This window comes from Cervus canadensis, chromosome 6 (genome assembly GCF_019320065.1).
Source record: "Cervus canadensis isolate Bull #8, Minnesota chromosome 6, ASM1932006v1, whole genome shotgun sequence".
Taxonomy (NCBI): domain Eukaryota; kingdom Metazoa; phylum Chordata; class Mammalia; order Artiodactyla; family Cervidae; genus Cervus; species Cervus canadensis.
Window position 1 is genome coordinate 37,515,412 of NC_057391.1, and position 24,337 is coordinate 37,539,748.

The 24,337-nt window shown below is 40.1% G+C and overlaps 1 protein-coding gene across 3 annotated transcripts in view; it reads right to left on the reverse strand.

Annotated features, from left to right (window-relative positions):
- INO80 (INO80 complex ATPase subunit) overlaps window positions 1-24,337 on the reverse strand; it is a 120,208-nt gene that overhangs the window by 34,259 nt on the left and 61,612 nt on the right. For all 3 annotated transcript variants that reach the window (XM_043471515.1, XM_043471516.1, XM_043471517.1), the window contains exons 24-26: window positions 23,630-23,801; window positions 8,888-9,028; window positions 3,074-3,299 (exon numbers count right to left, since the gene is read on the reverse strand). In XM_043471515.1, the coding sequence (XP_043327450.1) occupies window positions 3,074-3,299; window positions 8,888-9,028; window positions 23,630-23,801 (539 nt within the window). The remainder of the gene's footprint in view (window positions 1-3,073; window positions 3,300-8,887; window positions 9,029-23,629; window positions 23,802-24,337) is intronic.

The window sequence follows — 24,337 nt, forward strand, 5'->3', positions numbered from 1 at the left end:
CTCTGAACTACAGAAGCTGACTGTTGAGAGCAATCCAAAAGTTTTCAATGGTCATTTCTCTGTTCTCGCCACTATCTGCCAAGTGCACAACTGATTGTATAAACTGAATGAGAACGGATGTGCTGACAGCATCACAACAAATCATCAGCCACTCTGTTTTTGCTACAAAGCCACAGGTCCTGGATGTTTACTCCTCTGCACTACAGCCTGCCTTTTCCCACCTTCGGAACACTGCCAGGCCCCATTTCTCTCCCTACCCCCACTCCCTGACGCTGTGGCACACACCTTTGTTCAGTCTCTTTGTTTGGTCCTGTTTAGATTATTGAAATGCTCTCTTTTTTGTTGGTCTCCTGACCAACACAATCAAATGGCTGCAGCTGGGACAGAACCGACTGCTAAGCCCTCTTGCTGGCACCAGACAAGGAGGCCTGTATGAGTTCCCGGTCTGATCAGGCAGGCAACGCTTTCATAACAACTCCAAGGGTTTCTCCTTGTCACAATTACCCTTCTCTTTTAATTGGGTTCCCTGGGGTCCCTCAATTTTGATAGCTCCTAAACATTCCCCACAGAGGTACCAATCAGCTTCAGACAATAAGTTTCCTTGTTTCTCATTAAAAGCACAGGAAGGGGAAAAAAAAAGAAACCCATATATTTTTCAGTCACTGAGTAAGAGCGGGCAAGCTAAGAGCATCAGATTTCTGCAGCTTGCTTATCTCCTCTTTCCACTCGCATATACTCCCTCAAGACAAATATTTAAGCATATACAAATCTGTCTTGTGTGTGAATTTTGAGAAGTTCCAATTCATCTCAAAATCACGATTCGATGATTTTCACACATTCCTGCTTCTCACATCTACTTTACTTTGCTAAGCAGAATGCACCAATGCTAGGATTAGGAAAACTCAAAGATGAAGCTGTACGTACACTTAGAAGAGAACTCTGATGAACCTAAAAGAAGCAAGAAGCTGTACCTACTTTTAGCTTGTTACTGCTTAGGCGGGGGAGATGGAAGTGGATGGACTGATTTCTTTGGACTTGCCTGAAGGAAAAGATCTAAGAAGAAAGTGACCAGCAACACCCTTAAAACACTTAAGCAGAAAAAAGTTTTCTTCCATGGCACACACCAGTGCCTTCTGGGCCTGACATCCATTACCCGATTTTCAGGAGCTACCAAAGTTGCCCTGGACAAGAGCACCACCTGTAGCTAAGCAGGGCATCGAGTTAAGAAGAGCGCAATTCCCAAGAAATTAGGCTGATTCTACGAAGTCAAACCTGGGCCCAGACCCTTCTTTAAAACAGAAGTTCAAAAAATGGTGAAATGAACAGACCTACGCTACCATCTTGCAATCCTTCCTACAATCCTGCAATGCAACCTTATAGTATTTTCACTTAGACACAAGCTCTTACTGACCACAGTATAAGATGCTGGCTCACTGACAAAATGAATGTATCAATGGCAGTAAAATTAGGATAACAGATCAAAGACAATCTCCTTTTTCCAAGGAGAGGAGACTTTTGAAGGGACTGTACATACTTCTCTTGGTGAAACACAGAGACACATTTGAGGTGTGAAATCCAGGAGATTTTTGCTCAGTCTTGCAAGGAATATAATGAAACCAACTCTTCCCAGGGAAACAGAAAATGTAAAAGTATAGAGGAAAGAGAGATAAAATACAGGTTCCAGTGACCCCCTCCACCCCCCACTGCCCTGCCCAGCCAGTCTACTGAGCACAATGGGGTCAGTGAGGAGCTGGTTGGTTCTCACAGTAAACAGCCAGTGAGGCTGGTGCTTTTTATCGATGCGAAAAGAACTCAGACACTTCCTGCTATTTAAACAAGGTCCATTTTTCTTTCAAAGAACAGGAAAAGCCACAAGAGATTCCCACAGCGCCAGCAATAAGCCTTCTCCTTGTGTACTGGGAACTTGGGAGTCAGAATGAAGAAGGGAGAAAGAAGAAATAGGGTGTTATCTTGCTTCTTTCAACACCTGTGACCATCTTCTGCCTGGGACCCTGTGGTTTCCAAACCTGCTGGATTCTATTCCTCTATTCCTACTACCATCCAGGCCTGTTTTACACCTGAGCTTCCCCTTATTTTCCAACAATAGACCAGCACCCACTGTTTTCATCTAATTTAAGTCAGATATGAAGTCATATAAATATTGCTTTTGTATACACAAAATGGTATCTTCCAGTTCAAAGCACCCCGAAAGCAACTAACAGACTGACCCAAAGTCCCTCAACACTTGACAAAGTTAACATTAAATGGAAAAGCCAGGCCTTAAGGCCTAGAACCCAGTTACCTATTAGAAACAGCAGAACCTCTCTTTTGAACACTTAACTCTAGTTTACTTCCTTCATATGCCTGTAAGACGATCACAATCAAAGTGGCAGAGAAGTTGGACAACTGAAACGAACGTGGAAGCTTTAAGCTACTACTTCAGTATGCCAGCAGGTGTAACAAAGAACATGAGCTTATGAACCCTGTATTCAGTTTCCTTAAAAGTAGTCTCACTAAAGCAAAAATGAAAACCTAGTTTCCTTTCAACCCTCGACCTTGACCCTAGGAGGTCTGGGAATCCGCTAGCATTTTGGCACAAAACACTGTTTTTCTTCTGGTTATCATTCAGATCTCTAGTGCTTCGTGCAGGACACTGTTTATGCAACTTAAACTAGGCTTTCTGCGAGTGACGACATTCTCATTCATTCCACTGGCAAGGGCACGAGACAACTGTACTCATTCGACCTAAAGCCTTTCTTACCAAATTTATTTTCCTACACTCCCTGCACTGCAGCCCCATCCCTGCCCCAACTCCAGCTCCTGGCCACCAAAGAGTGGTACTCCTTTTTCTCTCAAAAGAGAGTATTTAGGCAGAAATCTAAAATAGATTTCTCTTTCCAGTCAAGTCACAAGTTACTTAAGTATTCTTACCTATAGTCACTAAGGGTGAAAGAGGAAATGGAAACACCAAGAACTCTTGAATTCCAAATTTTGAAACAACTGCATGAAGTTAACACCCTGGCTCTTTCCTTGCCAAAGCCAAGAACATATGCCAAGAGAAAGGAGAACTCACCTGGAATTCTGATGAAAGACCAGCCATTCTGAGGCCTAATGCTCCACAGTCCTCCAGCTGGTTCTGGAAAGAACTGGGACCGTCGATTCAGCCAGTCTGCCGCAAGTTCAGGGGCCCCATTCAACAAACACTGCTTGGCTGCCAGACTCCCTCCTTCCTTCAGCACTCGCCGCTCATATTCTGCACTTCGGTCATTGCAGTAAGAATCCAATGGCACTGCGGTGACCTGCAGGGAAAGATTCACATTAGATGGTTCTTTCACATTTTCCACATGCACTAAGCCCTTTGTGAACTTTGACTTTGAAATCAGACTTACGTGGATAATTCTTAGGTAGTGGTTTTAAGTTCCCTCCTCTGACAAACTTAATAACCGACTTAGTGAGCTTCCCCAGGTAAAAGGCCAATCTCCATAACATGAACTTGCAACAAACTAAGGATCCAGAGACTGCTGGAGTTTGCAGGTAACTGGGATACCAGGTCAGGAGTAACTCTATCATATAGAGAGAGTCACTCTGCCATCTCCCTTCACTGCCAGACAGTGCTTTTGGCAAAGTTCTATAAGCCATACACAGCGTGGTGAGGCCACAAAGGGAGTGTGAGACAGCCATCATTAAAGAACTGAAGAGCATCTTCCTGGTGCATCGGAAGCTGTCTTCAACGCTTCTGTGGCGCAACGCCCAAGTTTATCAACATTTCTTTTTCCTCTTCCCTGACCAGGCTGCTTGCTGACTGACAAACCCAATGGAAGATAAGAGACTCCTTCTCTCAGGATATAAGCTGTGGGGAGCACTAGGTGGTAGGGAATGGAGAATACAGCTGCCAGAGAGTAATGAATTCATTTCTGGGCTAGGGCAGAGGCTTTGCACAAATTTTTATCTCACCACAAGATGCACCTACATTCAAATGCTGACCTCCAACAGAAAAGAAGTCTGTCAATTTAAAAACTTCAACTTTAATTCTTTTTTAATGACCTGAGTCTATTCCCACTCTAATAAGCAACTATGCATTCAATTGTCTGTGAATCATCTGATAAAAAGTCTGAGGTTACCTTTTGTTAAAATTTGGAGGCTTTGATTATGTGTAAGCCCAGGTTGATAAAAAGGCTAAAGTCTCATTATTGGCAGAAAATTGCTCAGAAGAGTCATGGAGCTAGACCAAGAGATAGGAAGAATGTGGCTAGAAGGAACAAGGGCAGAGAGATGGGAGAGATCAGAACATAAAGTACTGTACCTAGTTATAAAGTCTTATTGTTTCTATTATTTTTTAGAAGTTAGACATTTACAATAATCTACCGTGCTACTAACTTTTCTATTTTTATGCTCATCAATATTTAGGGCAATGGTTGTCAAAAGAACCTTCTTGGGAGCTTATCTAATGTGTAGATTTTGATCCAGGTCTAAGGGAGGAGTCACTAGTTATAGGTTTCTGACATGCACCCAAGCATTTCACACTGCTTGTGGCAGGAGGAGAAGGGGGCAATGGAAGACAAAATGCTTGGATGGCATTCACTGACTCAACGGACATGCATTTGAGCAAACTCCAGGAGATGGTGAAGGACAGGGAAGCCTGGCATGCTGCAGTTTATGGGGTCGCAAAAGAGTGATGACTTAGCAACTGAACAACAAAGCCAAACCTTGAGAAATACTGCCTTGGAGCAGATAAATAAACAGATAGCTAACTATGAGGCCACTAACTGCTGGAAACTAGTAGTACTAGTGTTAGTCGTTCAGTCATGTCCGACTTTTTGTGACCCTATGGACCGTAGCCCACCAGGCTACTCTGTCCATGGGATTCTCCAGGCAAGAATACTAGAGTGGGCTGCCATGCCCTTCTCTGGGGGATCTTCCCGGCCCAGGGATTGAACCCAGGTCTCTCGCATTGCAGGCAGATTCTTTACCATCTGAGCCATCAGGGAAGCCCTGGTGGAAACCAGAGAATACCAAAACTGGAGAAAGAACATCATTTACCAATAACCAAAGAGTTATTGGTACTTACTACTCTGGCTTGCAGATGAAGCTAAACCGAGTTTGCTAGGAAGCAGTGCCATCTATGGTCCTGATGCAAAACTACAGTGGGTAGCCGGCTGGGACCCCACACTCCAAAACCTAGAAGTGTGAAGTGAAAGCTGCTGGGTTGTGTCCAACTCTTTGCAATCCCATGGACTAGTCCATGGAATTCTCCAGGCCAGAATACTGGAGTGGGTAGCCATTCCCTTCTCCAGAGGATCTTCCAAACCCGGGGATCGAACACAGGTCTCCCACATTGCAGGCGGATTCTTTACCAGCTGAGCTACCAGGGAAGCCCCCAAAACCTAGAACGGCACAGGCATAAATCAATTTACCGAGACAGTGCTAAGAACAGATTTTGGTAACCTCATATCACATTAACCCACTCCAAAAGGAGTTTGTTCTCTTGCTTTCAAGTTATCCATTTTTTCCCACTGGAAGCTGAGCACAGGCAAGTAAAGACTGAAAGCACAAGGCAGATGATTAAACGTTTACACTCAAAGATGACCACTTAAAAAAAAAAGATTGACCACTTTAATTTTCTTTAAATTTTACTGAAGTATAGTTGATTTATAATGTGTTAATTTCTGCTGTATAGCAAAGTGACTCAGTTATACATATATAGATATATTCTTTTCCATTACGGTTTATCACAGGATATTGAATACAGCTCCTGTGCTATACAGTTGGCCCTTGCTGTTTATCCATCCTATGTATAAAATAATTTGCATCTGCTAATCCCAAACTCCCAATCCTTTCCTTCCTCCCCCTTCTCCCTTGCTCTTTTTTTTTTTTTTTTTAAAGAAAAGCAGAACATACATTGGAATTATATAAAAACTTTGGGCCCATGTTCTTGATATGAAAAATCAAAAGCTAGAAAATCATGAAGGAACAAGGTGAAAACAGTGACACAGGAAAGAATGCTTTCCCTGTCTGAACTCATTTCCAGACACTCTTTTATAGTTTAAAAACAAAACAACTTTTTCTAGTTATAAACATTCGCCTATTTGCCAATTTTATTTTGCTGACAGCCTTCTAAATTCAGGATTAAAAACTAGCAGGTTCCGAAGGCACAGCTTGTAGTGAAATATTTTTTAATGTTTTGTTAAGCTTACTTGGCAGGAGCCCTGAATTGAGATATATACAGAATCACAGAATGTCATGCTTTAAGTACACAAGCAGTGAACCCATGAGGTCTAAAAGGAAGCAAACATGTCCATTTCTACTTAAATCATGCCTTCCAAGTCAGCTCTATCCTAAACAGCCCACCTCCACCCATTCTGTTCACCCCAAGCAGCCTTCCCAACTGCTCAGAAGCAGGGGAGATGAAGTATGACATACCATTCCTGCCTCCCCACAAATGGAAATGCACACTCCCTTTCGTCTCACATGAGCTGACCCCTGTTGCTTGCTTCATTAACTTCCTAAACTCTAGTGTATTTAGGGGCTGCCTCCTCAAGCATTCAGCGCGTCCTTCCTGAGGACATGTAGATTCCTGCTCTAGCTCTAAGAAGCGTGACCGCTCCAAGCGCTTTAGTTTTTTGGTATGATGAATTCCCAGGGTCTTAGTTTATTAACCTTGCACAACGATTTCCTCAGCTAATGATAATTCCTTCCTTAGTGACACAGTTCTTCCTGAACTGACCCTGAAGTTTTCATGGCATGTGCCATGGAAATTAATTTGTCTTAACTCAAGGCCAGGGTTGAGGCTTCAAAGGAAATCAGTTCCTCTCCACCACAGATAGGTTAGAAATCAATATAATTTAAGTATCTCATGAAATGTTGCCTTACTCACACCCCAGGCCAGATCTGAAGACGTGTATAAAACATTCAGACAGGTTAAAAACTTTTCTTCTCATCCTTGTAACTATGGTGTGATTACTCCCATTTCATATTTAGCACAAGCTACTGAAGAAACTCTACAAACAAGTTATGGGAAGAGGGGCCAAAAAGGAAAGGGTGCTGGAGAGGAACCTTCAGCCAGATGAGAAAAGCTTTCTCTTGCTTCCTGCTTGCCCCACACCTTTACACAATTATAGTCTTCTTCAAGTTACTACTGCTTTTTAGGGAAATATCAGTACCAGACATGATAGTTCAGACTTCAGGCTCCTCAGAAATAATAACTAGAACAGTGGGAATTTTCATGTGTAAATATGTCAGGAAAGTGGGATTATTCTTCAGAGTGGTTGGCTACAGAGCTCCAAGTGGTATAAATGAAAAATTTTACGTCCATAAATGCAATTACAGTCCAGGGCAGTTCACTCTTTATTGGCTCCATAAAACATGGGGAATATGAGAAGTACAAATGTCCTGACAACCCTCTCTCAAAAATCCAGACTTCCTCTTATAGGTCTCTCTGTATACGCTACAGATTAGAATAAAAAAAAAGGAAACAACTACACAACTATGAAGCCTGAAGGCTGCTTTCTATGGAAGCACTTGGCTTTAAATGTTGCGTAGAAGTGCTTTTCCCTACATCAATTTAAGCTTCAAATACCAAGAATGCTTTGGAAGAAGCAGGTACATACAAAACCCAAATACTTTCTGGACAACATAAATCAAACAAAGTTGATCTTGGTAAGAGAATCACGTCTGTGTAGCACAGGATCAGCAAAGAAATTCAGGCAGGCAGGAATCAACGGGCCTCAGTACTATCATCTCATTTCCACCTGTCATCTTTCTTTGGACCCTATGCCAGATTCTGACCTTTGATAACTTAATAAAGTAAGGATGTAAGCTTATATAAACAGTGGTAGAGAAACATCACAAAGAAGATTTAAAGTCTTCACCGTCTTTGAATGGAACTATGAAAACAGTAGTCTTACTAGGATAGGTGGCGAAAACAAGATAAAAACACAGAAGGGTAAGAAAAGTCAACCTCTTAGTGTGTCCTGGGCTAACTGAAAGCTGCCCCTTAAAGCAAATGGAAACAAGCTGGAAAGACAGAGCTAGTTTTTGCTCTAACAGCAGTCTGGGCACATCTCTACTTTGCCCCCTCCCTTCATGTACTTTGTGGTTGTAAGAGAGCTTCTGCCTGGCTCTGATCAGAAAGACATGAAAGAGTGGAAGATGTAAGCAAAGTAAACAGCCGCAGTGTTCCGGGAGAGCCTTTGCAGCGACACTGTCAGCTATCACCAGAGGGCCCTGTTTTGATAAACAGGGTATTAGGAAGGATCTAACAGCTGTTTAAAGTTGAAGCCACAATAGATATTATTCCCAATCTACAAGTAAGACTACAACTACTGAATGGAAGATATGGCACAATAGTCACTTTTCAGAGGGATCATACTCGTGAAGGATAGTCCATGCAGGGCTGCTGAAGAAAGCTAAGAAGTTTCTTGATGCTGGAGTGTTAGGTTTCCCTTTGTTATATGGAGTCTATACCAAGGCGATAAGGCCAGATCGAATCTCCCTCCCAATCTGGCCCCAGTCTCTGAAAAACCTTCAAAAACCTCAACACAGGTGACAAATGGCTCCCTCTCCTTTTCAAATATTCCAATGTCTCTGTCCCTGCTACTGGCTGGGAATCCACCTGACAGATGGCCTGCTCCCATGGTAGTTTAGAACCCTGGACTAAATAAAGAGGAACTGCACAGACGCAACATCAGAGAAAGAAGGTACTTCTAGCTGCCATACAACGGTTCTCAAACCAACACAATTCAAAGTGAGGGATACTGTTTTAGGAAAGCTAGGACCACAGATTCTCTTTCTAAATACTGAGCATTCTCGTTAAGACATGGACCCCCTGAAAACTGGTTTATTTCTTTAAACACCACCTATTTTATTGCTTCTCTACTGCGGCACTTACTCGTGGACTGGCCACACACAAAAAAGATGGCAGCTCAGTGAGCAGGCAGCAACGAAGCGAGGAGGTAGCTGATCTCCGCTGATGGATGACCTGGTCTGAATAGCCACTCACTGCTTTACAGTGGCTGCTGAAAACCAAAGACTACAAAACAAAAACGCAAATTAGTGCTATTGACAATTGTTTAATGTAAGCAAAACCGAAAAAAAGTCACAGTCAAGATTCATGCTAACTTCAAAGTGTGCTTTTATCAGTGTACTTTAAGTAAATGTCACCTCTAATTGTACTTTTTTCTGGAAGTGAATGCTGTTTATCATAAATAGTTACAGCAAAATTTTCATTAGACAAAACAACATTTTGTGTATCTCAGGGGAAAACTGGTTCATTGTTAAACTGTAGATACAAACCCATATTTTGAGTTAAAAATGATGACCAACAATATTTCCTCCCAAATTATTTTAGGCAGATGAGTTTAGTATTACATGTGTGTACTAACAATGGAGTATAGTTCTAGCAAGGCTAGATGTTCTGTTTATTTGGAGACATCAATACAAGTGGTCAGGAACAAGGAACAGTATCTCTTTAGTTTTTCTAACTACCATTTAAAAAATTAAATCCTTTACTTACATTACTGTATGAATTTATTTTAAGAGAATTAAAGCTCATGTTAAAGCTTCAGTTTGCAGTCATTCATATGAAAGATTTTTAAGTATGGAATGTTCACATACAAAGAATCAGTCAGTGAGATTAGAGCATTGTATATTGTAGATGCAGCTCTTTCTTCAGTTCAACGTTAGACATTTTATCTCTGGATCTTCGTTCTTGATTATTTCATTTATCTGTCTTACTGGTTTCTCAAGGCAAGTTAGTATACAAATAACCATATGAATGAAGATAATACAAAAAACTGCAAGAACAGTAACCAGGACCCACTGCAGGAGAATAACAGTTATAATTCCAGTACCAAGGGTCCAGTACCAAATCTCCTCAGAGCCTCTTTGTACGTATCTTCTCCTAAAGTACATGGGTTCTTTAGGATCACAGTTTGAAAGACGCCATCTCAAGTGTCTAGGAAGACAAATACATCATAATCTACTTTAAAGAAGCAATCAGCATCTTCTAAATAACAGTCATGAACAAACTGAGAGGCTTTAACTGCTTCCTGCAGGGTTGGGATGCCTTTAGTGACTTCTAATCACACAATTTGGAAGTCTTTACAACCTTTTATTACAATGCTGGACTCATGTAGCTTTGACAGGTTTGGTAATTTTCTCCAGAAAGGTCCAAACATTAACCAGGAAATAATGTTAATCTTCTGATATCCTTTTTCAATAATAATTGTATTCTCTTTACGTTGGCTAGCATCTGCACTGAGGTTTATCCACCTTTCTACATATTTATCTCCATTATCATCTGAATGCCTGATGATCATTAGGAAGATAAATAGATCAGGTGTCACCCTGTTCTTTCAATATTGAATACTGACAAGCTAGGATCAATTACAAATAAAAAGCCTTATTGCTGACACAGTTGAAGGTTAAAAAAAAAAATACACACACACACACACACACAGCCAATTTTCTTGGTTTTTTTTGGGAAGTTAACTTCTGACTATTAGTAACAGTTCTTGCCCCTCCGGGGGTGAAGATGACATAAGCCTAGCAACTGCTGCTCATCTGTAGTATTTCAAGGCTGCTAGCTGCGGTGTCCACCACCACCCAGGTGGCTGAGATGGCAGCAGTGGCGGGCCTAAAGACTTTTGAATTCTTTACTAGCTTTTAAAGACCAGTATCTAAACAGTTTGTCAGTCAAGAATCTCTTAAAGTCAACCTCATTTTCAGTATTCTTAAATGGCAAAATCCAACAGGTAAGAGATGAAAAGAATGACTATTTCCTTCAATTATTTTCTCTTCGACACTATACCTATTAATAAGAAAGGGATACAACAGTCACTCTAGGGAGTCTTTTAAACATACTATTTTGCTTGTGATACCTTTCTAGAAAAAGGTCTTAATAATTTTATTTCTGGGGTGGTCATTCCTAAATTAGGATGTGTTCATTTGTCTTATCTCAGCTAGGTTAAGATGGGATTCTCATTTGGAGTCACTAAATCAAGGTGATCTACAGCTGATTCCAGATTTAAAAAATAATTCACAAGTTTAAAATGCTCAACATACACAAGCCTTAGCTTTTAAGAAACTCTGACTACTCCTAGTACATTTCACTCATCTATACTTTTCTAGATTATTTTCTCTTAATAGTGGTTTTATTACATCTTCCCTAGTACAGGTGGTCTTTGGTACCATGCTGCCTCATTTTCTTCACACAATGACATGAAGGGCTAGGTATTGCTAGATACAGAAAAATTGAGTGCTTAATACAGGAGAACATAAAGGACACCTTAGGCACTGCTGTGTGGGATATGGGTGGGTGGGTGGTACAGAAAAAAAGGTTTACTACTTTCTCAGTCTATTTTGGCCTAAAACAGAGTAGAAAAAAAGAATGCCACACAATGAGATGTGACTTGGTAATAAAGTGGTCACAGGTTTTTTGCTCTTCTGCTGTCCCTTCCTCATGTCCCAGACTATCTCATTACTCTGCAGGCAGTGGCAATTGTGTGTCTTGCTGCCAGCACCATAATATGCACACAAGTGAAGGCAGGCTTCGTTAAAGTCTTCCGGCACCATGCAAGTCTCAAGCGAAAATCACAAAGCAGTATGATAGGGCCCACAGCAGCATACTTCTTGCCACAGTGTAGCAGAGAACACACTGTTACCTGTGTTTTCCCCTCAGATACAGACTTGCCCACTTAACAAGGAGCCATATTTTGTTTTCCATGTCTTATTTAGAATTAAAAAGAGTACTTATGCTAATGTTAGGTCTTCATTACTTAGAAATTAACTTTCTGCTTTTGCTCTTAAAAAACACATCAAACTCAGATATAGAGAAATTGTCTCACTTAAAATGAAAGGGCACAGTGTTTACAGACCAATTGCTAAGATTACATGGATTCTATTTTCACAGATGGAAATACAGAAAATCTCTGAAAACAAAGGTTTTCCAGAGCTTTCCACAAGGGGTGCTGGCAGCTCTCATGATTTCAGGAAATGATGATATAGATACTGCAGTTGCAAATTAACATCTAGCAGAGGAGTTTTTGGAAACTTCCTGTTTGGGAGATTCTTCATCATTAGCCATTCAAAGCTCTCTAAGCATTCAATAGAGTACAGTGTTTAAAACTTAAAAAAAACACATCACTTTTTCCAAAACAACTCTTTATGTTTAGATTCTTTTGTATATTTTAAACTGCAAAATCTGAAATGCCCTCAATTTCTATGAGTTAGCTGGCTCACTAGAGTTGTAGTAAGCCAGTTAACTCATATAATACCTAAGCAGACCATTACCATGACAACAGTTTCACAGAGACTGGGATAGGAAATGAAATCGACACTGTACCCTTTCTGCCAATTACCATTTTTAACGTATTATTTAACTGGATATAGTATAAAATCTGTTCCGCCTCCCCAAAAGATGGCTCAATGGTATATTTCCTACAGATTCTGGTTTTTGTCTTTAGTCTTCAAAGCAAAATAAGATTAAAAAGGAAAAAAAAAAAAGATTCATGTGTGTGAGACTTGCACTCTAACCCTCTCTGGTGAGAGACCACATTGGGGAGGGAGGTATGTGAGAATGAATTCACAAAAGTTCTGAACTAAATACTCATTGAACTCTTGAACTCATCACCAGTAAAGCAGCATACAGAACAATGAGGGTTAGTGGCTTCTGTATCACAAGCATCACAAAAAAAAGGATAATCAGAAAAGCACTTACATCAAGTAAGAGATTTTAAAAGGTCCTAACTTCACTTTCACTTTTCACTTTCATGCATTGGAGAAGGAAATGGCAACCCACTCCAGTGTTCTTGCCTGGAGAATCCCAGGGACAGGGGGGGCCTGGTGGGCTGCCGTCTACGGGGTTGCACAGAGTCAGACACGACTAAAGCGACTCAGCAGCAGCAGCAGCAGCAGCAATTTTGTTCAAAATACTCCTAAAGTGTCATCTGATCTGTGTCCCTAGCCTAGTTTTTAGTTCCTTGATGTTTTTGTATACCCCCCAAAGCCAGTATTATGAGAATGGTACTTCTTCGAACTCTGTAACACAGGAGTCAAATTTAACATTCACTGCTGGGTAAGAAGAAGCGTTTTACAGGTATACTCAGTGGGAAAAAAAGAGCTTCCCACTGTTAAGATTCATTCACATCCACGAGTGGCAAGAAAGATGGGAGGATTGGATTAGACTGCTGAATATAACTTAGGTAATATGTGATTTAAAGATAGACTACCAAGAAAAAGATGATAACATGTAGGTAAGTCAACATTCATTAACTTCCTCCTCAGAGGAATAAGAAAAAAGCGTTCACCTTGATCTGATGATAGGAAGCTGTATTTAGGAGATAGGCTGCTGGAATAATACCTACTACTATTTATAACATAAAATACATGAAGGCACAGAAGAGAATGAAAAAAAAAGGTTTTCTGCAATAAGAGGATAAAAGTGAATATGGAAAAAATTACTTCAAAGTTAATCTGATAGCTCCAAAGGAATTTTATTCAGAATTATTATTTGAGGGCTTCCTTGGTGGCTCAGTGGTGGAGAGTCCACCTGCTAATACAGGGGACAGGGGTTTGACCCCTGATCCGCGAGGATCCCACATGCCATGGTGCTACTAAGCCTGTGCACAATTACTGAGCCTGTGCTCCAGAGCCTAGAAGCCACAACTACTGAAGTCCAGACATCCTAGAGCCCGTGCTCTGCGACAAGAGAAGCCACAGCGGTAAGTCTATGCACAACTAGAGAGCAGTCTCCACTCTCTGCAACTAGAGAAAAGTCTGCACAGCAATGAAGACCCAGTACAGCCAAAAATAAAAATTATAAAAAAGTTATTATTTGAATAGTGTAAGATAAAGTATCCTGGCACTCACTTTCAATTTTAGCATTTCCCTTTGTCTCTTCTCTCAGGTTTGTTTGCTTGAGAATAATCCCCAACTTTACTTTTAAGACTGATTTTGAACATGGAATCAGGATTCATGTTTTCCCATCAAAACATTGAAACAAATTTGCATTTACTATGCACATAAAACTAGGGCACTCTACTTCATAGTATCACAAAAGGAAGCAAAAGCAAAACAAAGGAGTTGGATATAGCATCTCTACAGCATTATGTTTCCAAATAATCAAAGTTACATAATCAGAACTAAGTAGGCAAATCAAATGAAAATGCAAGATAAAAGAACAGAGCCTGCAATGAAAAAAAATTGTTCACAAAGAGTTAGGGCTTATGAGCAATGAATTTTGGCTGAAGACAAATGGCATATATTATACTGTATTAATGGTTTCCCCAGCTGACATTTGCTGTGGCTAACAAAACTGTGGACAGACAGGTAACACGGAGAGCAGGGAGTGATGATGCCAGCATCCCTACCAATTTAAGAACTTTCATAGTACCACAGTCAGAACTCATCTATCGCCTAAGCCGAAATCTCACAACAGAGAATACCAAACCAAACTTGCTAATGAAGTAACTAAAATAAAAGGCACTGAGGCTCCTCCATACTCTCTCTGCTGAATCACTCACTCTGGGGTAAGCCAGCTGCCACGTCATGAGGACACTGAAGCAGCCCCATGGAGAAGTCCACATTTCAAGGAACTGAGTCCTCCAGGCAAAGTGGGCACCAAAATACCAGGCATATAAGTGAGCTGGTACTATGGCTCCAGTCAATCGTTCAGGTAACTGCAGCCCTAGCTGATATCCTGACTGCAACTTCCTAAGATTTTCTGAGTCGGAACCACCTACCTAAGCGGCTCCCAAGTTTATGACCAACAGAAACTATGAGATATTAAAAATGTTCACTGTTCTAGGCTGCTAGGCTTTTGGGTAATTTGTTTTATAGGTACAGATAACTATTAAAACTAAAGGGGTAATATCCACAATTGACACCCTTTTTGCAATTACTCTTTGAGATGTCTAAAAATTAGCTTCTTTCTGCTGGTATATGGAGAAGGCAATGGCAACCCCATTCCAGGACTCTTGCCTGGAAAATCCCAAGGACGGACGAGCCTGGTAGGCTGCAGTCCATGGGGTCGCTAGGAGTCAGACACGACTGAGCGACTTCACTTTCACGCATTGGAGAAGGAAATGGCAACCCACTCCAGTGTTCTTGCCTGGAGAATCCCAGGGATGGGGGAGCCTGGTGGGCTGCTGTCTATGGGGTCACACAGAGTCGGACACGACTGAAGCGACTTGGCAGCAGCAGCAGTAGCTGCTGGTATATTTCTTACTCCCAAGAAATGCCTCTAGATCTCAGCTCAAATGCATGGCAAAAATAACCAATGTGCAATAAACTCAATGCATGACCAAACAAGTTACCAATGCCACCCATATTTCCCACCCTCCAAGGAAAGTTAGAACTCTTCAGAAAATTTTATTTTAAGTAGAGAGAAAGATTATACTTCTAATTTTAAGTTGGAGGACGTTCCCTCAGATAAGAACACATACAAAATACCAAAGGGGAAAAAAAAACATCCCACTGATCCAGTGGCTAAGACTCTGAGTTCTCAATGCAGGGGGCCTGAGTTCAATCTCTGGTCAGGGAACTAGATCCCACATGCCACAGCAAAATGTTCACATGTTGCAGCTAAGGATCCCACACATGCAACAAAAATCGAAGATCCCAAGTGCTGCAACTATGACCTGGCACAGCCAAATAAATTAAAAAAAAAGAAAAAAAGACAGAATTGAGGAATTTTTTTTCCTTTGGCCATGCCACTTGGCATGTGGATCTTAGTTCTCTAACCAGGGATTCACCCCCTCCATTGGAAGATGGAGTCATAACCACTGGACCGACAGGGAAGTCCACCAAAAATGGCAGAATTATTTACGAGCATTTTTTTTTTTTTAATGTTCAGCTTGGTTTCAGTCTTTCTGGATCTTGTAAAATATTCTTTGTGTTTGAGAAGTAGCTTTCTATTAATTAAAGAGCGTCTACCTGAACACTGGTTCTCTACCATGTAAAAAGGACAGTTAATCACTTTCGCTTCCTTTATCAATCATCTTTCTTATATGTTTGATTTCCCTTTTAACTGCCTTCTTGCTTTTTTGTCTTCTAATCTGAGTCTCCTTTCTCTTACAAACCTCAGCTTTATCCCAACTGACTCTCCTGAAAGGTCTTCCTATTCTTTTTAATTGTCATACTTCATTACCCACTTCCTAACCAGAATCTCTCTCCTTGTAAATTCCTGCACCTGGGTCTTCTCTATTCTCCCTGCACTCATAACATCAAAGAGCTCCTAATCTCACTCTTAAGTGTTCACCTGGAACTTTAGTTTAATACTCTCTTTATCACAGATCCCCATGTCCAATCTTTCCTGTTGTCATAATCTTAAGATTAGTCATCTAATACCAGTGGCAGAGATCTCCACTAATGAGCTGGAGATCACTCACTAACGAGTGATTTAACAGCCTTCCTAAAACCAACTACCAGATTATTCCTTACCAAAGCTTGACAGTAGCCATCAAAACTTTATCCCCCCAGGATTACAACTGTAGCATCTACTGAAGAAGGTGAGCCAAAAAGGTTGAAACTCCTGGTTTAACATCTACATCCCAACAGACTGGCATTCAAAGATTTCTTTGGAAGAAAGGTGACTTACTTATCCAGCCTTTTTTCTCACCACTGCTCTTTATTTTGGCTCAAATCTTTAACTTGGAATATTCTTCCTCCTATCTAGGTCCCTACCACCCAAGATCCAATTTTAAGAAATACCATTTCTATAAAAGAGGGGTTTTTTTGTTCGTTTTAACCTAAAGTGATCCTCCATCCTGAACTTTACCACTAGTCATCTACTATCATTTTGGCAGTGTAATTATTTCTTCAACGCTGATCTTGACTCATTTTTTATTTCTAAAGTCCTTTTAATTTTGTGCATGTCTTTTTACTATATGCATGAATGATTTTTTAAACTAGAAAATAGAGACTATGATTGTTAACACACCTCGCCCACAATAGGCACTGATGCGCGACAGGTTCAAAAACCACATTAATTACAGGACTTTCTCTTTGCAGGAGTAGACTGCCATTGGGAGAAGACTACTCTGAAGGAGCATTAGAAAAACCCAACCTTAAGCCAAGATCACATTTCTACCCCTGGAGATTCTTTCAATCAACAAGCTCTTCTGATACACATACAAATAATGGATCCATTTGAATGCTCAATCTCGTTGGCCCTTGGGACCAAGCAAGTGAAAACAGCAGGAGAGAAATGGTGAAGAGTGTGTGGGGAACAAAAAAAGGAGTACTTTCTCCTGTAAACAGTTCTCTTCTCTATTAACATTTCTTACTCAATTAGGCTTCTTTTGCTGTCTAGGTCAGTCGTCTCCAGAGATATTACAGCAAGCTTCACAATGTAAATAATATTAATATGTTATTTGTGTATCATTTAAAATGAAATAATACACAGGTACTGGCAAAATGGATAAAAATGTTTTAATAATAGGGGGGCATAATCAAGGCACACGAGGCTAGTAGTATTGCTGGAAAAAGTTTAAACTAAGACGGATGAGCTGATTCTAAATTTACATGATAATGCAAAGGGCCAAGAACAGTAAAGGCAATATTGAAGAAAAACAAAGACAGAGGACCTGTGCTACCAGTTTCAAGCCTTATCATGGAGCTAAAATTATTAAGATAACTGGTGCTGGTCAAGGATAGACTAATGGACTAATAGAATAGAGCACGATGAGAAACAGGCCTACACATATACAGCCACCTGTTTGACAAAAGAGAAGCTGTAGTGCAATAAGGATGGTCTTTTCAACAAAAGAAGTTGGGTCAAATGGATGTGCATATCTGTAAGTAAAAAGAAATGACAACCCATAACATACACTAAAAACCCAGTTTCTTTGTAGATTTGAATGGTAAATCAAAAAAATTTTTGGACAAAAACAGAATCATCTTCACAACCTTGATAAAGACAAAGATTTCACAAGACACAAAAAATGCTAACAATTCAACAGAAGACAGTACTGAGAGTGAAAAAGTAACTAATAGGTAGAACAGAAAAACAAGCAAGCGTCTTGAAGAAGCATTTCACAAAGGAGGTTATCCAAATGGCCAATGAGCATTAGAAAAGGTATTCAATATCATTATTCATATGGGAAATGTAATTTAAAGACACAGTGAGATGCTATCACATAGAAGGACTAGAATGAACAGACAAAACAATGTCACACGACTTGTGCACTTTCCTATATGTATGTTAATATCTCTAGGATAGCCAAGGCAACAAGAGAAAGGTTAGAATTTTTAATATATTATACCTATTACTTTCTTCCTGTTTTTCTAATCACCTGGGCCTGTTATCTACTAATGGAAAGCAAACAGTCATATTTCCAGAATCAACTTAGTTACTTCTTAGATTCATGAATTCAAATGGTTATTAATTAATATCATGAGAAAAAAATTTTAACACTCTAATCATTGACTAGGGTACTTCCTGCCCTCTCAAGCTTTAACGACCCGTTTTAACTGACATAATTATATGTCAGTCTTTTCCTAATCTTTCAAGACTTTTCTTGTCCTTCCTGAAGTTCTAATTCACCATAGGAATGACAGCAAATGCCTTTCAAGTCCTATTTTCAGGACATAGGCTGAAACTAGTAAGCACAGTTATAAGTTTGCTTCCTGTTAAAATAAAATTTTTCTCTCTGATTCCACAGTAGTAGCATCCCTGTATAAGCAAAGGAATTTTCAGAAGATCTGTAAACTGTATTAATAATGCCAGAATTTTTCTGTAGGTCTCAATGACAACAAACAAGTCATGTTAGGAAAAGGCACAAGGCACACACAAGATGAGTTTATCAACACAAACAACAAACAGAAAGAATTCAAGACAGGGGACTTCCCTGTGGTGGTTAAGAAGCCACCTTTCAAGGTAGGGGACACGGGCTTGATCCCTGGTCGGGGAACTAAGATCCCACATGCTGTGAGGCAACTAAGCCCTCGTGCCACAACTAGAGAGAAGTCCATGCACCACAACGATAGATCCCACATATGACAACTAAGACCTGATGCAGCCAAAAATAAATAAAAGAATCCGAGACCTTGTATTTAAATCCTATCAACAAATCCAAACATTATCAAGACATAATTATTACACTTAAGTCTCACCACTGTTGTCCATACTTGACAAGTTATCCTCCCCTCACCCCAAAAAGACTCATTTTTTGTAAAAAACTGTAAATTGGCAGGATTAGAGGAAGTGTGTTTTTCATCTATGTATGTACGCTAAAATATCATGCATCTTGAGTTTTAGCTTTTACTCTATACTCTTAACTAATAAACTTTGGAAATCTGTTTTAAAGAATTAAGTATTAAAAATTTCCTTCTCTACTCTTCTTGCAAAACAGGTAATGTCATGTTCTCTAAAAAAATATTTCTTGAATAAGGAAAACTTGGTTTGGAGAAATCAGTGTGAGAAACAGCACGACAGTGGTGAGAGACACATTCTAGCAAAGCCACCCTTGGGGGAGAGTTTCCGTAATAAACTATCTGCTCAGGTTTGAATCAGGTTTTTGGGGTTTTTTCCAAAATCAGTGAAGTCGCTCAGTTGTGTCTGACTCTTTGCGACTTCATGGACTATATAACCTACCAGGCTCCTCTGTCTGTGGAATTTTCCAGGCAAGAATACTGGAGTGGGTTGCCATTTCCTTTTCAAAATTACTTAACTTTATTTATATGATTTTTCAATAGAAGGAATATAACAGGTACATGCCAAAATATACTAAAACAGTCACCAGTAGTAGTTGATCATAAACTACATGTCAGAGTAACTCTGCAATGAAATATGTGTACTGCTCTCTGAGTAATTTCTGGTAGTCGCTTTCACATTCAGAAAGTAAGACCCTTCCTTAGTCCCCAAATGTCAGTTTCTTTCCTTACTATTACACAGAATGATCCAGAATCTTTCTACATGGTGATTCTATTCACCTAGTCTTGATTCTTACATAACTACAAGTAGTATAAAATATTCTTGTGAGTCATGGCCAGACTGAAAAAAACACAGTTATAATGGGCTTTATTAATTGTTACACATGGAGCTTCAACAAAATGATTCTTCAATCAGAATCCAGTCTAACCTTTATGGCTAGATATCATGTAAAGATCATTCTACTTAGTTAAAAGCAAGTATTTCTTACAAAAGGTATATCAACCAACTCTGGCAAGATACACTACTTTCTGGTTGATATTTCAACATATGTATGTTGGAGATAAGGATGATGAGAGCAAAAACAGAACAGCATCTCTAAACATCCATGATTAGCTTTCAGCTACCTGTGGCTCAGTAACTCGGTTCTACATGCTAAGCCACTACAAAAGCAAATGTCTACCTACAACATGAACTAAAAGTAAAGAAGAAGAAATGGAAGTGAATCTAACTTTGGAAAAACCAATTTCACATAAAGCATGCTGCCCACATCTAAATTTCTCAAGAAATTAACTGACTGAAGGACAGCATGGAACAGGTGCCCTGAACACACTACTCTGTTTTCAGAAAGCAGAGTACAAATAACTGATGCACATCTTTCAGTGTTAGATAAGACTGAAGCATTGACGTAACAGGGCACACAAACTCCCAGGGGCAATGGTGCTTTCTGTATCAAAAATGAAATCAGTAAAATAATTGTATCTGTGGCAATATACAGTATCAAATGTAAGGAAATCAGTCTATAAGAGGTTAAGCAACTGCTACCAAACATAGCAGTATTCACTACAAGGAAGTCACCTTGGCCCCACTGACTATATTATTCCAAACAGAATTGGAACCCAATTCTATTCTCCCTCTGCATTACTGGTCTCATCTTCAGAGTCCAAAAAAGTACATGGAGCAACACTTGAGAAAGAAACTGGGAAAGAGAAGAAAAAGAAACCACTTGGGTTCTTCAGTGGACAGGGGGCAAACACGAGATGCATCCAAAGAACATCCTATATTCTGTAGCAGTCGCCTGTGTGACTGATGACCCCTTACATTTTCTAGAGGATACAAGAAAATTTCTACCTTTTAAACTTTTAATCTAGTTAAAGAACTATAAAATATAAACATACAAATCGCTTCTCAAAATTCTCCAGCGTTATCCATTTCATTCAGAATAAAACACAGATCCTTAGCCTTAACTTATAAGGTCCCACATGATCTGAACCTGCACCTATCACCTATCACTTTCCTCCTTACCTACTATATAAAGGTGAACAATTATATGAAAAAGAGTTCAACATCATTATTTCCCATGGAGATGAAACTGAAAATCACAAATTCAAAAAATGAACTGACAATACCAGGAGTAGGCAAGGAAGATGAACAGTAAATCTCTCGCACTGTTTGTAGGAGTTTAACTTTGTAACACCATTTTGAAAAAGCATTTGGCAATGGGTTGCTGTTCAGTCGCTAAGTCGTGTCTGGCTCTTTGCGACCCCATGGACTCCAGTACGACAGGCTTCCCTGTCCTTCACTATATCGTTGAGTTTGCTCAAATTCATGTCCACTGAGTCGGTGATGCTATCCATCCATCTCATCCTCTGCCACCCTCCTCTCCTTTTGCCTTCAATCTTTCCCAGCATCAGGGTCTTTTCCAATGAATCAGCTCTTTGCATCAGGTGGTCAAAGAATTGGAGCTTCAGCTTCAACATCAGTCCTTCCAATGAATATTCAGAGCCGATTTCCTTTAGGAATGACAGGTTTGATCTCCTTGCAATCCAAGGGATTCAAGAATCTTTGCCAGCACCATATTTCTTTTCTTTCTTTTTTAATGGGTTCAAGATTGTTTTTATTTTCAGAGCCTGCAACAGTTGGTTAGCAATGCTAGCTGAGCTGGTATGATCTGAAAGCCATCCCACCTCCCTTTCCAGGCATTCAACCAACAGAATCCCTACAAACAAGATTGGAGACCAATTCAGATGGGTCTCAGTGTGTGGGGGGGGTAGAAGCCTTCTCCTGCTCCCCTCCTCACCATATACTTTTTCTAACAAGATTGTTTATAGTCAAAAGCAACTCAAACGCATAACATCGCAACCAGTCATCTCCAGTATCACTGATTTCCTCCCCACCCCCAGAAAAGGAAGCTGAGGCAAGAGGGGAGACTAACTCTTGAATATAAGAAAAACTTGGCAACACCCCAGTGGAGCAGAGATGGTGAGGAAGCCAGCACCTAAGGGTGGGGATAAGCAGGCACCAAACAGCCCTGTCTGCAATCAATCCACTCAGCCCCAGCTCCTTGGGAGGTGTTCCTTTCAGATCCCCACTCCGGTGGGGGGAGATGAGGGGCAACTGGTGATGACCCATCTCTCCCCGCCCCTCAAATTAAAACATGATAAACTCAAAGTTTTACCTTCAAAACCCACCACGCTGCTGCCTCCTGAGAAACACACTCTGTAGTCATCTCTGCCAGCACCCACTCCTTTCTAATACCCGGGGCTTCCAGCCCCTCTCTTCACCCTTGGGGGGCCCAGCCAACACTGATTCCATACTCCTTGACTCATAAAAGGGCTATTTTTTTAAAAAAAACAGAAGCTGTCAAAGAGTATTGGAGTAATGAAGGAAGATACTCAAAAGTATACTCCCTTCTCTAATCCCACAGAGCCCCCTTCTTCCTTGCCCCCCCCGACACTGGGATGCCTATTCTATACGTTCCAACACTGACTTGCGGGTGGCCCCACGGAAGCTGCCTCCAGCAGCACCATATTTCAAAAGAATCAATTCTTTGGTGCTCAGCCTTCTTTATGGTCCAACTCTCACAAGACTACTGGAAAAACCATAGCTCTGACTATAAGAACCTTTGTGGCAAAGTGACTTCTTTGCTTTTTAATACACTGTCTAGGTTTGTCACAGCTTTCTTTCCAGGGAGCAAGTGTTTTAATTTCATGGCTGCAATCATCATCTGCAGTGATTTTGGAGCCTAAGAAAATAAAATTTGTCACCACTTCCACTTATTTGCCACGAAGTGATGGAGGACATGATCCTAGTTTTTTGGATGCTGAGTTTTAAGCATCTTTTCAACTTTCCTCTTTAACCCTCATTGGCAATGGGTACTAAATCTAAATATACATATGTGTGATGATACAGCAATCCCACTCCTGGATATAAACGCCAAAGAAATTAATGCTTGCATTCATCAAAAGACATGTACAAGAATATGTACAGCACGTTTATTCAAAATAGCCCCAAATTGGAACCAACCTAAATATCCACCAGCATTAGACTAATAAACTGTGATTAGAAACAGACAATGGACCACTTCACAGCATTAAAAAAGAATATCTTTTTCTTGGTGGTCTGTTCTGGATTTGAGGTTTCAAATGGCAATAAATATGAGAGAGACTTCTGGGTGCTGGAAATATTCTATACTTTAATCTAGGTAGTTATTACACAAATGCATACACAAGCTGAACCATGAAAATATGTATACTTCCCAGTAATGTATAAAATATATATTAAAATATAATACACATATACTGTACACACACATAAAATGTCTATTAAGTTATATGTAATAAGTTGAAACAATACACTGCTTTCACTCCTCTGGGAACTTTTTGGCTGCCTCAGGTCATCTTTTACTTTATTACTTTTATTGATTGAAAGAAAAGGGAAGGGAGTGCTACACAGATAACTGATGCTGAAATAATTGCTTACCTTTAACAAAGGGCAGCTGGAAAGGTTGGGAAAGGAGAGTGGAAAATTAACCCCAAGAAGGAAATCCTTGTTTCTCAGATATTTCTCCTGGCTCTCCCCTTCCGGCTCTCCCCAGGAGCGCAGCTGATGGAGCCTGTAGGAGGCTTTCAGAGACAGGAAAAGAGCTAACCATCTGAAACAAACCACAGCAGACATGCTTATTCAGGGCTCCATGGAGGTCTGAGGGTAGTTCATAGCAGCGAGGAACCCTGTCTCTCACTAACTGTCTCTTCTGTCAATCTTGGGCATTTTAGACACAGTTCTTTCAGACAAAGTCACTTCATACTTTTGTTCTATAAATCCTATCTTTGGCATGAATTGGGTTTGCTACTATGAAAACGAAAATCCTCCGTAAAGCTCCTCTTAATGTTAAGGAAAATTCAACTCTTATTGCAAAACCTCTCATAAAAACATCCTCTTATAAAGGAGATAAGCCTCTCCTAATGAGGTCATTATTTTTTATACAAATATAATACAAACCAGTAAATTAAGTAAAAGCCATTATTCCAAAGAATAAGAACAGAGAACTAAGTTTCCCAGAATACATAAGGCAGGCTATGCTACAATCTCTACTAAGTAAAGGAATCACCAGCCATCATTTGCCCTGAAGAAACAAACAAAACAAATTTCCACTTAGAAATTTAGACTTGAAGACCTTCCGGTAGCATT